Below are 17838 nucleotides of genomic sequence, written 5' to 3'. Positions count from 1 at the left end.
TAATGTCATATTAGCTATGAGTTTAATCCCCAGGTCTGTGCTCTTCACTCATTTAGGCCACAGATCTATTTTATTCAATTTTCCTTTTTCCCTTCATCATAAAACATGTGACATGTTGTCATGCACTTCACAAAAGAAGTTTGTTCTTATGTATTCAGAGTTGTGTATCTAGGTACAGGATTCACTCGCACATCAAAACAGGAAACTCAGTGTTTTACAGTCTCCACTCAACAAACTCCAAACATCCCATTCACTCGTGCTAGAATTCAGTCACCTTTCATTAATCTAGGAACGATCAACTAATTTGAATCAGCTATTAACCCACTAAGATGACAGGACAACAGAAATGCATGTTCAAAATGTTATCACAAAAATAGAATTTCCCTCATACAGTAAATTACTTTGTGCTGCATCAATCAAGCAGAAAGCATCTCCCAATTTACTATATTAACAACTAAATTTATTGTCTGATCACTGGTTGGTCAAACCAGAATCTTTTTTCCCACAAAAGTTAAACTGTTGTCCTGCAACCTAGAGAGTCAATTTGTTGCATTGGATAAATTCAGTATTTGATAACAAGTGTCTGCTAAATTGACACTATTTTAACACTGATGAGAGATAACAAGCTGATCTTCATTGCATGTGTGTTTGTGTTATTAGGCAGGTTTAATGCATGTCTGTGGAGCTGCATATCCAGCAGAGCATGTTCTTAAAGCTGCCTTTCCTACACATTTCTCTGCTATTATTTGATCATTTTGTAACTGATGTACTATGAGTCCACTGGTCTTTGCATCACACTAAGTGACTTGGACAAGATGATAAACAGACTCACATGCTGAAGATGTTGTCTAATCTTCATGAGCTATTTTGTGTTTGTATTAGTAGGGTTAATGCATGTTCTGCTTGTGTGTGTGATTTTGTATGTTTCTTTTTGCAGTGTTTCAGACTCCTTCTCAATTTTCCAACTTAAGCAGTCAGTTTTGTTTTCCCCAGGTTTGCTAACCCAAATTTTGATTTCCCCACATTTAACACCAGCACTCCTCTGTGTTCTACTTACTCACTCTGTTGTCCTCTCCCACTACAACAGTCCAATAGCCGGCAGTTCTCCTTCAGCTTTGTCCTGTGTTCCACTGTCTCTTCTTGCCATTTTACTCCAAAGGTGGCAAATGTCAAACTCCAACAGTCTCCTCAGTTGTCCTCAAAAGTTTTCTTCACATGGATAGTGAATTTGTAGCTTGTTGTAAACACAGTGCCATTCATCCAATCAGGCAGGATGATGGGTTTGCTCTTCTTCTCTGATGCTGTTTGTCCACACTGCTGCTGCTTGTTGGGACTCTTTGCTCAGGACTTTGCTGCTGTCTCTTTATCTGCCATGTTATTGCTCTTTGGAGCTGCATTCCTTGTCTTCAGGGAGGAGTGAGCGCTTGCTTGTGAGTTTGAGAGACACATGGTGCTGTAAATAAGTCAGCCAGAAACTTGGCCTGAATGTTTCCAATGATGTTAAACTATGACTTTCTTCCGACCGCTGCATGTGGAAAATTGATTCAGGTCTGCTTTGCACCTGAAAGTGACAAACTAAGACATTTTCATTATTATTATCACTGCTTCATATCTCTCTCTCTCTCTGTTTTTGTGAACAGTCCTTTCTTAAAAGCAGAAAATGAGATTGTAGTTCTTGGCTGATCAACACAAAACCTTTTTCCTATGATTATTTTTCATCTACAATGTAAATTTTGTCTCTTCTTCACTCTTTTTGTTTTTTTGTTTAAATAGCTGGTGACCTGCAGAATCACCGCTCTCACAATCAGAGGCAATTACTTTTACACAGCGCACAAAAACACTGTGACGTCAGACACATTCACACTCACTTTTTCATCTGCATAAATAAATCACATGGCTGATGATATGTGCCATGGTGATCCATAAATATGATCACCAGTTTATTTAACAATTTTTCCACCCAACAAAACAAATAAACAAAAACATAATGCTGATGCTATGAACACTCTACACATGAGTCAAGATGCAGAAAAACTGCTCACGGAAACGCTGCACACTCTAGATATCACAGTTCTGTTTCCCTCTCTTTGAGGAGTTCTCAGACAGCTCTCGATCTGATGATGTGTAGCTTGCTCATCAGCTCAGAAGAGACCGCAACGCAACTTCACAGTGGTCGCGTGCTTTGCCACACAGTCTTGCACTTTCATATTCAATTCAGCTTCTCCATCATGTACCTTTAGATGTTTCATACAGGGTTCAACATATTAGTTGTTTTCACAGGTGTGCTCTATATCTCGACCATGGCTCATAATAAGACGACAGTCTTTCAAACAGGTCAAATGCCTCTATGCACATCATTAGTTTAAATATTTGCCTATTTTACTTCATCTCATATGTCATTATACTGAATTTGAGCAACCCTAAGCTTAATGCAGATTTCTATTAACAACTGGTTAAATTAATGGTCTGGAGCACTGGCTGTTGTTGATCAGGGCAATCTAAAGAATCTGCGTTTTTTGTTTTTGGTTTTTTTTGCTTTTTGTGGATTTCTCCACCTATTTGCACTTATTTTACCTGCTCCGGTTTGTTGTTTTTCTAACCATTCCTCATCAGCTGTTAATTTTTTTTTGTTTATCCCCCATTTTCAAAGATTTTGCTGGGCCGTTGCTGGCACGCTTGACTTCAGAGTGGTTTACTGATACGGCCTTCGACTTCACCCTAACGGTGAAGCGGTATCAGTTTTATGAGATGAAACTCAACCGTTCTCCTTTGTCACCAGTACGTGAGCCTCAGCAAAGAAAACAAAAATGGAAGTAGTTCAGCAGCGTATTGTGCTGTAAAATCAACTTACTTCCAGACACATACACACACATAGACATTTGCGCGCTAATTTGTCACGAGATAATTTCAGCTACCTCTAAAACTCAAGTCTAATTCAGCTCTTTCCGGCGAACCCAACCTATTTTAATTTCTTTGTCTCAATGTGTTTTCATTTGAATTTGTCACGAAGTAATTTCGGCTACCTCTAAAACCTAAGTCTAATTCAGCTCCTTTCGGCGAACCCAACCTAATTTATCACGTTACTTTAAACCTTTGCGGCCGTCTTATATACCAAAATAGTGTTTCTCACTCTCCGACGTCTCACTGGTGATTCAGATCATCGGACTGAATCCCACCGCCGTGGACCAGATTATAACACCGGCCCAGACCCGCATTTTAACGTCCTGGGGCTCTCTCCTCGTCCATGAGGGCTGTGCACAGGCTTCGGTGCTGGCTCCCCACGGCGTCAGGAATCAGTGCTGGATCCTGGAACAGAGTCACAGATAACAGTTCTGATATTTTCTGCATCCGGCTCGAAGGACCAAATAATGTTAGGGAAAATGTTCTAAAACACTTCTTCAGTAAAGACTCAGAGAAGAGAAACACACAGAACGTCTTGCTAGCAAGGGCAGCCTCCAGACAGAGAGACTCGCGCTAAGAAACTGCCCCTGTCTTTATTTTATACTTCAGTGTGTGTGTATATGTGTGTGTGTGTGTGTGTGTGTGTGTGTGTGTGTGTCCTGCTGATCAAAGGGTCATATAACATGAAAGCACAAAAGGTACATCCTTGGTCACAAAGAGGGTAGTCTCCCCCACCCTAGATGGTTCACCCTAGATAACACGGTGAGGAAGTCCAGCAGTTAAAACACTTCGACTAGAACAGACGTAGCTACGTTAATCCTACCATAAAACAATAAAACAAGGTACGAGCTCTCATGATCCCAGGACGTGGGGGTGCATTCCTGGGGTGCACACCAAGCCTGCAGCCTGCTAGAGATCACACATCCTGTCACTACACAATTGATTATATGCCTCTAAGCACACATGGTTAAATATTTCCTAATACAAATAACTACATGCAGTATTCTACCATATGCAAACTTATATCACTAAAAGATTATACTGACTACTAAATACAATTTTCCATTGACAGCGTAGCTGCGGGAAGTTTATTGTTTTTTTTCGTTGATGAGTGAGTATAGGGGTGGGATTTAATAAGTTTTCTTCGTCACACTCCTTTTTCAGGCAATTTTTGTTTTTTGTTTTGTGCATTTTATGTTCACTATAGGTATTTGTTGTGCCTGAAAATGAACAAATAAATGAATGAAATGAATGAATTGTTGATTTCTCCTTTATGCGAGCAGCTCCGAATTTAGCACTCTGACACTGGTCTCTCAATCTCCCGTTGGAGAGCCGCGAGCCTCCCCATGATGGTATCAAACTTCTGTTCCGTGGTGTTGTCATTCTTTTGGTTCTGAGACCCCACAACTGCAGTGAGCCGTTCTGCGATGTGATGTTTCTGCATGGCTTTCCACAAACTTAATCATCCCAAAGGTGTTCTATTAGTTGTGGTCCTGGCTCTGCACATGCCAGTCAAGTTCTTCCACACCAAAATTGCTCATCATTGTCTTTATCGACCTTGTTTTGTGCACTGGTGCGCAGTAATGTTGTGACAGGAAGAAACCATGCCTAAAAATTGTCTACTAAGTTTGAGTCCAAAACATCTCAACAAAAAGTCTCTGCTTTCAAGGAGAAAATAAATCAGGAAGAGTTTTCAGCTCTGTCTGTCCTTTTCTTTTTTTTTTTTTTTTCCTACTTTCAAGAGAAAATGTTATTTGCTCAAGTGACATCATCCTCACTATAACCCATTACTCACATACTGTGTCACCACAAGAAAAGAAGAGCTAGAAAAACACATTAATTAATTACAGGTGATCTACTTCTTAGCAATTTTCATGACAAATTTTTTTTCCTTTTACCTTGGTTATTCTCACAGACACTTCTGGTGCGACTATCACGCAGGTGTTGAACTCCAGGCCTCGAGGGTCGGTGTCCCTGCAGGTTTTAGATGTGTCCTTGATCCAACACAGCTGATTTAAATGGCTAAATTACCTCCTCAACATGTCTTGAAGTTCTCCAGAGGCCTGGTAATGAACTAATCATTTGATTCAGGTGTGTTGACCCAGGGTGAGATCTAAAACCTGCAGGACACTGTCCCTTGAGGCCTGGAGTTCGACAGCCCTAGAGTACCTCATAACAACAGGAAGCCAGACGTTTATTATAACCGAAACTCAAGACTCAGGCTGAGTAAAACATCATTCCAGTGATACACAGCATCCAAAGCAGCAGCTATACATCGCAAATACAGTTGAGGAAAGTTTCTTCATCGTTGCTCCAACTGTTGCGATTGGTCAGGCGCACAAAAATACAACAAATGTGATATTTTTACATACAAGGCAGAGGTTCCAAAGTGGGGGGCGTGTCCCCTGGGGGCGCAGAGCCATTGCAGGGGGACTGCGGCATGAATTAAAAAAAGAAAAAAAAAAAAGAATGCTTGGACACTGCTAGCATAATGGACAGGTTTTCTGACAGGGCTCCCACACAAATGCAAGGCAGAGGCTGAAGCATCACCAAATATGTTTCCAAACCAACTTCTTTCCAAGCCAAAGACTAGAAAATATGATGAAGCATATCTTGCCTTTGGCTTCACCAGCACAAGTGCCGAGGTAGGTCTCTCGACAGAATTATTATTATGTTGTGTGATGAACTCTGTATTCCTCGTTATTTATTGCAGTTTACTTTTATTTGTTCAATTGTTTACCAAAGGTTTAAGGTGTGAAATGACTGCAATGGAATTTGAAAACAAAATATGGGTGTGCGTTGTTGGAGGATGTGTTTGTTTCAAAGTTTTCTGAGCTTTCTGAACTGTTTGTCCTCCTCAATAGTAAAGGGCTGGGAATCCTCCATCATTATATTGACCAAGACCTCATCCACATCATTCATCTCTGCTGATGATAAAACAAAAATACAATATTCATTTGGAGATGTCTGTAATTACTCATATTTAAAATATAAATTAAAGTTGTATAATACAAGCATACCATGTGATTTTTAAAGGTTTTAGCCAGGTTGGTCTCCTTGTTTTCCTGCAAGTCTCTCTAATACTGCAACAGAGCTGAGATTTTATTGTTCAACACAGCTAAGTATTTACAAGTATTTATTAGTATGTGCAGAACTTATTAGGATACATCAGCTCCTAATAAGTATGCTCAGACAGGTGAAAAATACACCTTTCTTGCAATTTCCATTAGATAAAAAGAAGTTTAAAAAACAAACAAACAATAAAGTCAAAAGTCCACAAAGTGTGACTTGTAAGTTGTAACTGCCCCCTATTTTAATGTCACGCCAAACGCGCTAACCCGTTCATAAATTTGTCACGTGGTATGGCCAGATTTTTTTTTTTAACTTTATTTATCACATTTTAGACATACAGTCAAGTAAAACAGGAATCACATAAAATATAACATTGTGGTAGTACAATGAGGAACAGAGAGAGTGACAAGGACAGTGAGACAAAAGTGAGTACAAAAAATAAAATAAATTAAGGGGAACATAAATAAACAAAAGTTTGCAAGAGCCAAAATCAAGTTAGCAGTTTCAATCGGTTGTAGATGTTAGCAGTCTTGAGAGCCTTAGTGTTTTTTCGTGGTATGGCCAGATCTCGAGACGTCGACGTCAGAAAAGACGTCATCAAAAAGCGCATCAATAGCTTCTAGTCTGTATCCCAATTCAGGGTCTGCAGCCCGTGAGCCAGTCCTCACGGGCCGCGTACTTAAAGTCCGCTAAGGCCGGAAGTGCGAGGCTTGTGAAATGGGATGGTCTAGCCTCCGTTGCCTAGCAACCATGATACTAACCACGAGACACGTTACATACAGCTTTGTTTGACAGAAATGAAGGAGAAAAATGTTTTGTTGGTCATTCATTTTGTCATGACATCACCTTGATTAGTTGAGTATCTGAGGCTGAGACCACGGGACTGTAGAACATGATTGTTGGGCTTCATTTCTGTGCTGAACAGTCATTTAAGATTAGTTAGCAAATAACAACTAGTTAATGTTGTTATGTTGTTCATGAGACTAAAGTCATCTCACTGTGGTAATGTAAATATAATATGGCCAATATTATAGTATTGTCAGATATATATATATATATATATATATATATATATATTAGGGGTGCAACGATACACAAAATTCACGGTTCGGTTCGATACTTTGGTGTCACGGTTCGATATTTTTTCGATACAAAAAAATGTTCATGCCTTTTTAATTTGTCATTTATTAAAATTATAAATATATATTTTAACTCAAAAGTACAGTTTTTAAATTTAACCCTAACCCTTGTGCGTGTTTTTTATTTTGACAGCGAATGCGCACCTGCGGACCACTTATGTGCAGCCCTGGTTATTTAGCTCGTCATATTGCAGCCACAGAAATTCTTTTGTCCATGAAACCATAAAGCTGCACTTTCTTTTTGCCTTATAGTCTGATTTGTCATAACTTCTCCGTTTTGTGGTAAGCTTTTCTTTGGCTGTCACTTCTTCACCCTGACCTGTCTTATTTGGCTCAGCAGAACTAAAATATATACAGTGTTGGGAAGGTTACTTTTAAAATGTATTCCATTACAGAATACAGAATACATGCCCCAAAATGTATTCTGTAACCTATTCCGTTACGTTACTCAATGACAGTAACGTATTCTGAATACTTTGGATTACTTAATATATTGTGGCGAGTTCAGACAAGGAGGAGACGGAGGTATCGTTTGGTCTTGCTTCCCGTGAGCTAGCCAGGGAGCACAGCCGTTTATTACATTTGCAGAAGAACACACTGCCACTAGCTAACTGCTCAGCGCGGCAACCACAACACACATAGGGCGCCCTCTGACCCCGGAAGGACACACCGTCGCAGCGAGAGGGCGTCACCCGTCACCATGGCAACATACACAAAACATAACTGTACAAGCAGAACCCCGAACAGCCCTGACCCGCTACAATATTATCATGCTTTTTACAACAACGTGAATGTACTATTGCTGTGTGATTTATTACTATTACTGAAGGTCCGCGACTCCGAACTGTAGTAAAGGGACCTCTGACTAATGCTGGGCTCACACTGTGCGATTTTTGGCCCATTTTGAGCCGATTTTTGAGTCGTGCGATCGTTTTGGCGATCGGCCCGATTTTGGCCTTCATCGTGCGTCGTGCATCGTGTAGTATACGTGGGGTAACGAGAAGCGATTGACACCTCACGACCAGCTCCCGATCATCAATCGCTTGGTCGTGAGGGTGTCACCGCAGTTTGCCACACTGCGCACGCGCAAACACAAATGTCAGCGAAAAAGACGGCGTAGCACGGCAGTGCAGCGTGTGATCTGGACACAAGCGATGGAGGCACAACCTGTAGAACCATCCGAGCCCTTTCGATGTGGCCTCACAAAATTATCACGACCACAACAAACGTGAAAATAGTTGGATCGACACTGCTGCTCAATCACAGCTGCCTGACCAATGTTTTTCATTAGCAATTTAGCAAAGTTGATGGTGGTGGTGTGTCTGTGTGAGTGAAAGACGGAGAGGGAGAGCGACAGATTTTCTGTTATAACCTTCATTTTTATGGACGCACAGTGTGAGCACTCAGGTCGCATCAGAGCATCGGGCCGTATAGTGTGAGACCCTGCATCGTGACCTATGAACTTCTAACCCCTGCGAGTCAATCGTACAGTTTGAGCAGGAGCTGAATCGCGCGACTGAAAAAAATCGCACAGTGTAAGCCCAGCATAATACGGCGGGGTCCCTGTCGGCTGGTAGCCGAAAAATAGCTCTACTTTGTTGTGTGGGTCAACTTTTCTTGCGACAGACAAAGAGAGGCGTTGAAAGGCTGCTCCAACGGAACTTGTTGTTTTCGGAGGAAAACACGAACACAGTGTACAGTCGAGTCTTAATACCTTACTTACAACTGGGCTCGTCAGGCACTCTTCTTGGCTGCAGTGGTTATTATTATATTTACATGCTTCCAGCTCCCGTTTTTCCTCGACGACTGCTCGTACCTTTCCACTCCCCTTTTTCTCCCTCCTAGCGCTCACAGACACATAACGTGTATGGCAGTCCATTCTCCCAGCAGCACGGACTACACTGAACATGATGCTACATTCTTTAGAGCTATGCTTGTAGCATTCTGCCTGTTAGCTTAGCACAACAACAACAATAACGAAAAGGCGCTCTCTCACCCAGGAAACACACAGTCGCAGAGAGAGCGCGTCGCCCTGTAACCATGGAAACCGTAACGCTGCCACCTGGAACAAAAGAACGTAGCTGTCAAACAAACCCAAACAGTCCTGACCCGCGACAATATGAAACAGGAAAGTACCGCAGTGTAATCCATTTATTTCAACAAAGTAACTGTATTCTGAATACCACCTTTTTAAACGGTAACTGTAACGGAATACAGTTACTCATATTTTGTATTTTAAATACGTAACGGCGGTACATGTATTCCGTTACTCCCTAACACTGAATATATATCTGTCTGTGAAGGTTCTCAGTCATCCAGGTCATCGTAGGCAAATATATATCCTGCTGCTTTTACACACGCACTCACATAAGCTCAGCGATTCTCTGCGCGATCAACCTCTCACATGTTTAAGCTGCGGGAGATTTCACTTGTCATGTTTGCATAGTAAGCTAACAATTAATAAGACGATGTCAGAGGAATTGGTGCACAAATTATCATCACTCACAGATCAGTGCTGTCGCTCTCTATACACAGTTCGCGCGATTGCAAAGTGAAAGCAAAAAAACAAACACAAATTCAAACGTGATTTCAATATGTCACATATTGACAGTGGCTCACCGATGCCAATGACATAATTACCCAGCTACATTTCTGAAAGAATGCAAAAGCATTGACATATATTTTTCCTTCCTACAATAGCCCGACGGGCAGGGCAGAGATAGATTTTGGTAGCCCGACTGAAAAAAATCGCTAGCCCCGGGACGTCGGGCTAGCGATTTTGCGAGCCCTGTATCTGATTGAGGAATCACTCATCTTTGGAAAAGAGAGTTTATTACAGAGAAATGTCTCTTTCCAAAATAAAAGCTATACTATCCGCTTCTTCTGGGCTATATTCTCAGCAGCATATTAAACAGCTGTCTAAATGACTCGGCTAAAGTTAGTAGCATGCTTGCTTGTTTTTTTTCTGCTTCCACTTGTCTTTGCACTAGGATGATGTCGGCGTAAATGTGCAGTCATATTCGTTGTGTTCCCACTAGTGCTTTCAGGTTAATCTCGTTGAAATGACCTTAACGCCACAACACGGCAAATCTCCGTTAACGAGCTACCGCCGATCACCCCCTGCATGGGGCTAGACGGCCAACACGTTAACGAGCTAACTGCGCTAACACACTAGTTCCCACCCATGTAATTGAGCATTGCATGGCACATCCAACATACTGTTTTACTTTAGTCCATGACTCGCTTACCTTCAGGGTCATACGTCACATGAAAACCAAAATAATTCCAAACGCCAGATCTGAATGAGGTTCAATTTGCCTGTTGCAAGGAGAGCTTAACTTCTGTCTCGCTAGCTTGCCCTGCGCTCTTCCTTCTGACGATGCTGTCTGTGTTGAGCGCTCAGTGGATCTGCGCTCGACAGTGCAGCCTAGGCGGAGTAGTCGAACGCAGATTCACTGAGCGCTCAACACAGACAGCATCGTCAGAAGGAAAGTTGATAAAATAAATTACAAATGTTGTATTGTTCGATACATACAGTGGGGCAAAAAAGTATTTAGTCAGCCACCGATTGTGCAAGTTCCCCCACTTAAAATGATGACAGAGGTCAGTAATTTGCACCAGAGGTACACTTCAACTGTGAGAGACAGAATGTGAAAAAAAAAAATCCATGAATTCACATGGTAGGATTTGTAAAGAATTTATTCGTAAATCAGGGTGGAAAATAAGTATTTGGTCACCTCAAACAAGGAAAATCTCTGGCTCTCACAGACCTGTAACGTCCTCTGTAAGAAGCTTTTCTGTCCCCCACTCGTTACCTGTATGAATGGCACCTGTTTGAACTCATCATCTGTATAAAAGACACCTGTCCACAGCCTCAAACAGTCAGACTCCAAACTCCGCCATGGCCAAGACCAAAGAGCTTTCGAAGGACACCAGGAAAAGTATTGTAGACCTGCACCAGACTGGGAAGAGTGAATCTACAATAGGCAAGCAGCTTGGTGTGAAAAAAATCAACTGTGGGAGCAATCATCAGAAAATGGAAGACATACAAGACCACTGATAATCTCCCACGATCTGGGGCTCCACGCAAGATCTCATCCCGTGGGGTCAAAATGATCATGAGAACGGTGAGCAAAGATCCCAGAACCACACGGGGGGACCTGGTGAATGACCTGCAGAGAGCTGGGACCAAAGTAACAAAGGTCACCATCAGTAACATACTACAACGGCAGGGAATCAAATCCCGCAGTGCCAGACGTGTTCCGCTGCTGAAGCCAGTGCATGTCCAGGCCCGTCTGAAGTTTGCCAGAGAGCACATGGATGATACAGCAGAGGATTGGGAGAATGTCATGTGGTCAGATGAAACCAAAGTAGAACTTTTTGGTATAAACTCAACTCGTCGTGTTTGGAGGAAGAAGAATACTGAGTTGCATCCCAAGAACACCATACCTACTGTGAAGCATGGGGGTGGAAACATCATGCTATGGGGCTGTTTTTCTGCCAAGGGGACAGGACGACTGATCCGTGTTAAGGACAGAATGAATGGGGCCATGTATCGTGAGATTTTGAGCCAAAACCTCCTTCCATCAGTGAAGGAGGTTCACTGATGGAAGATGAAACGAGGCTGGGTCTTCCAACATGACAATGATCCAAAACACACCGCCCGGGCAACAAAGGAGTGGCTCCGTAAGAAGCATTTGAAAGTCCTGGAGTGGCCTAGCCAGTCTCCAGACCTCAACCCCATAGAAAATCTGTGGCGGGAGTTGAAAGTCCGTGTTGCTCGGTGACAGCCCCAAAACATCACTGCTCTCGAGAAGATCTGCATGGAGGAATGGGCCAAAATACCAGCTACTGTGTGTGCAAACCTGGTAAAGACCTATAGTAAACGTTTGACCTCTGTTATTGCCAACAAAGGTTATGTTACAAAGTATTGAGTTGTATTTTTGTTATTGACCAAATACTTATTTTCCACCCTGATTTACGAATAAATTCTTTACAAATCCTACCATGTGAATTCATGGATTTTTTTCCACATTCTGTCTCTCACAGTTGAAGTGTACCTCTGGTGCAAATTACTGATCTCTGTCATCATTTTAAGTGGGGGAACTTGCACAATCGGTGGCTGACTAAATACTTTTTTGCCCCACTGTGTGTGTGTGTGTGTGTGTGTGTGTGTGTGTGTGTGTGTGTGTATGTGTGTGTGTGTATATATATATATATATATATATATATATATATATATATATATATATATATATATACACATATACATATACACACACACACACATATATATACACATAAAAAATGACCATACATACATACCAGTACATATAATGGTCAAGGATCAACATGAACCTGTCTTCTCTAGTTGACTTTAATCAACTCTGCAGTGGCTCCAAGTCCATAAAGAAAAAGTCCAGCATAGAGCAGCTGACTCATTCTTTCTCTTGTTAATAAACTCAGGGCACTTGCTAATGTGGTGTTCAGGTGAGCAGCAATATGCACATGCTGCCTTAGCTGTTATGATGGGTTGTGCTGCCTGTACAGGATGGGATGCATTTGTCCCATGTAATATTGTTGTGAGTGGAGAGGTGTACTTACGGGCAGGTCGTGGCTGGTTAAAGGATGAGACAGGACTGTCCTTTCTTGGTTGACACTTGCACTCTATTTGCAACCAGGACGAGAACAAAGGTAAGTCATACATCATATCTCCTTGTTTCCTATAAATGTGCTGTTTGAAGCAAGTAGAATTTGACAACCCACTACAGCAACTACAGAATAAAACCACTAACCAGACTGATGACAGATTTCAAACATGCTGAATATGAAGAGTAGTATCATTTAAACTCACATGATTATCAGCCATAAGAACAAATTCAGATTTATATTGATGATATATAAGGTATATAAATGTTAGTACAGTGTTATGGTCTGTCTAGGCGTGGCAAGACCATAACATAAGAGTGATCCATCCCCATCTGATCCAAAGCAGCACATCACGCAATTAATACTTTTTGACAGTGATTTATTTACAATGAGTGAATTTAGAAACAAAGGAAGGGAGATTATTATAACTTCGAACCTAAGGACAAAATAACAAACAGAAGGGAGCCTATCTCAGGGATAAATCAAACTTACCTATTCAAAAGAATTAAACCAAACCACAACGACTTACCTCCCTAACTAACAAAAACAGGAGAAAACTGTAATCAAACAAAAAGGTGGTCCACCCGTACATGCTCCTGCATTAAACAAACATTACTATACAGTAAACACAGTCTGCCAGTTGGGATGGGCCGAGGATGAATGACTGGCCGTCCAGGGGGGTGTCTTCTTATATGCTGCCTCCTGGTCATTAGCCAATCGGTACGAACAGTCCCACTGGATGCACCAATCATGGAGACGCACCTGCACACTCAGATTTGAATATTAAAATTACGACAACAGTCGTAACAAAAGTTTGAATCAGTCCAACATTATTTTCACACATCAATGGACCACTGAACTTCTCAGCTTCTAAAATGTAAAGCCTCATTTAGAAACTACACAAGTACATATAATGGTCAGGGATCAACATGAACCTGTCTTCTCTATTTGACTTTAATCAACTCTGCAGTGGCTCCAAGTCCATAAAGAAAAAGTCCAGCATAGAGCGGCTGAGTGAATGTGGTCTGGACTCTGTGGAGGAGAGTCATGGTTTCAGAGACGCTGTAGAAAGACAGAATACCTGCTCTGTGATCCAGGTACACTCCTACTCTGGTGGACGGAGGACCTGAGAGGTGAGTTTGGACATTGTTATGGCGAAATTTATTATTGTCTGTGTACCAATATAATGCCCAAGATTTGTCGTTGCGTCCAAAGAAACATTCATTCACTCTCCCTACTCTGCCGATGTTCTTGTATGTGACTGCTATACAAACTCCTCCCCATCCCCACTCCACCTCCCAGTAACAACGTCCAGTCAGACTCTCTCTACTCAGGACCTGATAACATCCTGTGAATCTGTCTGGATGATCAGAATAAGACTGTTGTTGTTCCATAAATGTTACTTTTCTGTTCCCTTCAGATAATAACAGATGTGTGTGAGTTGTGTTTGGATCCAGTGTGATTTCACGTGAATATTTTAAGAATCCAGCTCTGGTCTTTGGCTCTGCTGGTGACAGTAAAACATCCTCTTCAGTGACTGTCAGTGAGATGTTTGTCCATTCCTCTCTCAGAATGTCCTGTAGTTTATCTCTGGTCTCTGACACAGCTGCTGTCACATCCTCAAAGTAGCTCAGAGGACGAATATTGATGCTGGATGAGTGTGTAGACTCACTGAGTGCTGACAGTGAGGGGTAGTTGTGTAGAAACTGGTTGTGATCCTCTGTGTGTGAGAGCTGCTCCAGCTCGCCGTCTTTCCTCTTCAGCTCAGCGATCTCCTGCTCCAGCTTCTCCTGAAGCTCTTTGACTCGACTCACTTCAGTTTCCTGCTGGGATCTGACCTTCTTCTTCATATTGGATCTTCTTTTCTGGATGAGACGGATCAGCTCAGTGAACATCTTCTCACTGTCCTCCACTGCTTTATCAGCAGAGCCATTGATGGCCTCCACCTCCTGTTGAAGCAGCTTCACATCTTTCTCTCGCTCCTGGATTCTCTGCTGGATGTTTAGTCGTCTCACCTCGAGCTCCTTCTGCTTCTCAGTCCTTTCTGCTGCAGCTGGGACTGTTTCATGGCCTTTATGTTCATCCATCGTGCAGAGATAACAGATATTCTGCTGATCAGTACGACAGAAAATCTTCATCACCTCATCATGACGAGAGCAGATGTTCTCCTGGAGCTTCTTGGAGGGGGCCACCAACTTGTGTTTCTTTAACGGAGCTGCATCATAGTGAGGTTGGAGGTGTTTCTCACAGTAAGAGGCCAGACAGACTAAACAGGACTTGATGGCTTTCAGCTTCCTCCCAGTGCAGACATCACAGGCCACATCTTCAGGTCCAGCATAGCAGTGATCAGCTGGAGCAGCTTGGAGTCCAGTCTTCTTCAGCTGCTCCACTAAAGCTGCTAACATGGTGTTTTTCTCCAGGACAGGCCTCGGTGTGAAAGTCTTCCTGCACTGAGGGCAGCTGTGGATTCCCTTCCTGTCCTCTTCATCAAAGTGGGTTTTAATACAGTTCCTGCAGTAGCTGTGTCCACAGGGAATAGTCACCGGATTTATCAGTAGATCCAAACAGATGGAACAAGAGAAGGTTTCTCGGTCCAGCTGAACTCCTTTCTGTGCCATTTCTCCTCTCAGTGTCAGTGACTGTGTGAGTTTCTCTTCCTTATAACTGAAACTAGTCTGAGCTCTGATCTCAAAATGTGAATGGAGCCTGTCAGCTCTTACACATCACCACATGTTGACTGTATGTCAGAATGATAGAAGTGATACAGACGATGGTATCAGATCCACATTAACGTGATGGTATCAATACTTTAGTTTGTGTCTCTCCTTTAACTTAAGTCCGCTTCATCAAACAGCACCTCTCTTCTTCTTCAGATCTTAATGGCATTTGGCAAACACAGATCCATTTTCATCACCTGTGCAGACAAGGGTAAAGCAGTGAAAAGGAAAAAAGAAAATCTTTGAATCAATCAATTACACAATTGGCCTGACAAATTCCTTCCAATTCTAGCAAACTGTTGCATCCAGTAACATGTGTTTTACTGATTTGATTGTTTTCCTAACCAATGTTTCCAAGACAAGTGAGAATCAACAGACACCCCAACATAAAACTGCCAGTCCTTTACTCAGGACATGATATGTGCAATTTAGACATTTTTCATCTTTAAATCACGTCCTCACAGTGAAACTTTTGTCATTCTCTTTAATAAGAAAGAAACAAGTAATCTGAGCTGCTTTGATACTTACAGCATCTCCGTGGTGGGGGGAGGCCTAATCTCATAGCTAATTTATCCACATCTACATCTTACTTGGCTCATCAAACATAATAACAACAGACAAGCCGTCACATTTCTCGCTATAATATGCATTTTAAAACAGAACTTTTGTCCCCGTTTCTGTTTTCTTTTTTCTATTTCAGGTACTCCGGATAAAACCCCACAGACGCTCTTTTGTTGTCGGGCAGCAGACTGTGGAGTCCATTAACGCTTATTTGACTGAGTCGTGTGTCTTTATCTTGCTGAACCACATCCCTACAAACACTCATCAGAGAGCCGTTTCTCAGTATTTTAGCACTCTTCATCTCCCTACAGGCGTATTTATCGCTGTTGTTGCTAAATCTGGTTCCACTCACCGAGCCGAAGAGTTTTTCTTCTTGGGCCATTTTTTTATACTTTACATCCCTCTTCGTGTCTCGTTGTCACGGTTACACTGTCCATTTTCTCCACATTACAGATTTCATTTTGCTCTTATTGTGGTTTTCGCCTCGTTTAACTTCGTCGTCGTCGTCGTCGTTTCTTGGCGGTTAGCAAACAACGACGTGGCGCATTACCGCCACCAAGTGGCTTGGAGTGTGGACTAGCGTTAGCTCATAGCAAACAATCAAATAAATAATACAGTTTATTATTATTGTTGTTGTTGTTGTTGTTGTTGTTGTTGATGATGATGATGATAATACAAGTATTTGCTAAAATGACCCCAACTGTAGGCAGATTTTAGACTGACAGCAGATATTATCGACAGCTTAATAATCTAATTTTCCAGCAAAAACAAAAAAACAACTCAAGTGAGGGAACTTTACCTTAGTGCACAAAACAGATACTGACAACATTTAGATTTAAGGACATAATTTGCAGCTGGAAATAAATGTGATAAATAGCAATATGCTCATATTGCAAAATGTTAAAAACTAATAGCAATAATATAGCATTGTGAGTGAAATATTGTGATGAAATTCGTTATTATGGCTGATAATGTGAGTTTAATTTATACTGGTATTTATATTCTTTAAATGTCTCAGCAGCAATCAAAATAATAATTATTATTATTTTAAAGAAATCTGAATCTGAACATATTTCAAAGCTTCAAAGTGAGTTCTTCATACATGATACGTGACAAACAGTGACACACATTTCACTTAACATTAAGCCGCTGTGCTTAAATAACATGGATCTCACAAAGGCCAGCACTGTTAAAATAGAGCATGGAAAGGGCCAGTGTGCATCTAATGTGTTACATTTTTGCAGTCAAAGTATTTTACTGAATATATTTTAATGTATTGATTCTAATTATTTCAACTTTATTTCATTTCCACTATATTTGTCTTGTATACATTGTAATTTGCACTCTCTAGTGGTGGAAAGATAAAGCTCCATGGAGCATTGAAGCTTTTATCTATTTGCTTCGTTCATGGACTGAAGCTTTACGATGCTTTATTTGCTCTTTTGTGCCATCAAGTGGACAATAAATGTAAAACAGGCAGAGTGATTATAACGACACTCTGTGAGGTATCGTAATGAATAAATGAATGAATTATGTTTGTGATGCCAATATATAAATTGTGAACATATTAACTCTGTGTGTGTCTACATGGTACAATGGAGGGTTCAAAAGGGAAACTGAAACCAAAATGGCGGGAAGGTTTTGCACTTGTGCTACTAGGGACATAATGTAACACCTAAAATAAGAGCAGTATTTTAATCATTTCAAGCAACAAAAGTTTATACAAGTTGGAATTTACGTTTTTCTGTCCTTTCTAATACTCTAGATGTTTCCAGTGTTTGGTTGACCCAGCTATGTTT

The 17838-nt window shown here is 41.4% G+C and overlaps 1 protein-coding gene and 1 long non-coding RNA gene across 2 annotated transcripts; both read right to left on the bottom strand.

Annotated features, from left to right (window-relative positions):
• Positions 1-438: 438 nt before the first annotated feature.
• On the bottom strand, positions 439-5188 carry LOC309699801. The gene is made up of 3 exons (XR_014274475.1): positions 4800-5188; positions 782-3306; positions 439-715 (listed from the first exon to the last, which is right to left on the bottom strand). It is a non-coding gene; the product is annotated as an uncharacterized lncRNA (long non-coding RNA).
• A 7935-nt stretch (positions 5189-13123) lies between these two features.
• LOC309699297 (tripartite motif-containing protein 16-like) lies at positions 13124-16560 on the bottom strand. Its single transcript, XM_082522265.1, has 2 exons — positions 16392-16560; positions 13124-15675 (listed from the first exon to the last, which is right to left on the bottom strand). Exon 2 carries the CDS (start codon positions 15377-15379, stop codon positions 13706-13708), a length of 1674 nt encoding a protein of 557 aa, XP_082378391.1. The 5' UTR covers positions 15380-15675; positions 16392-16560; the 3' UTR covers positions 13124-13705.
• Positions 16561-17838: the final 1278 nt, after the last annotated feature.

The sequence above is a fragment of the Aulonocara stuartgranti genome (genome assembly GCF_965226115.1).
Source record: "Aulonocara stuartgranti genome assembly, chromosome: 3".
NCBI classification, from domain to species: domain Eukaryota; kingdom Metazoa; phylum Chordata; class Actinopteri; order Cichliformes; family Cichlidae; genus Aulonocara; species Aulonocara stuartgranti.
Note: the sequence above shows the minus strand (reverse complement) of the source record. Positions and strands in the feature narration are given on the sequence as shown.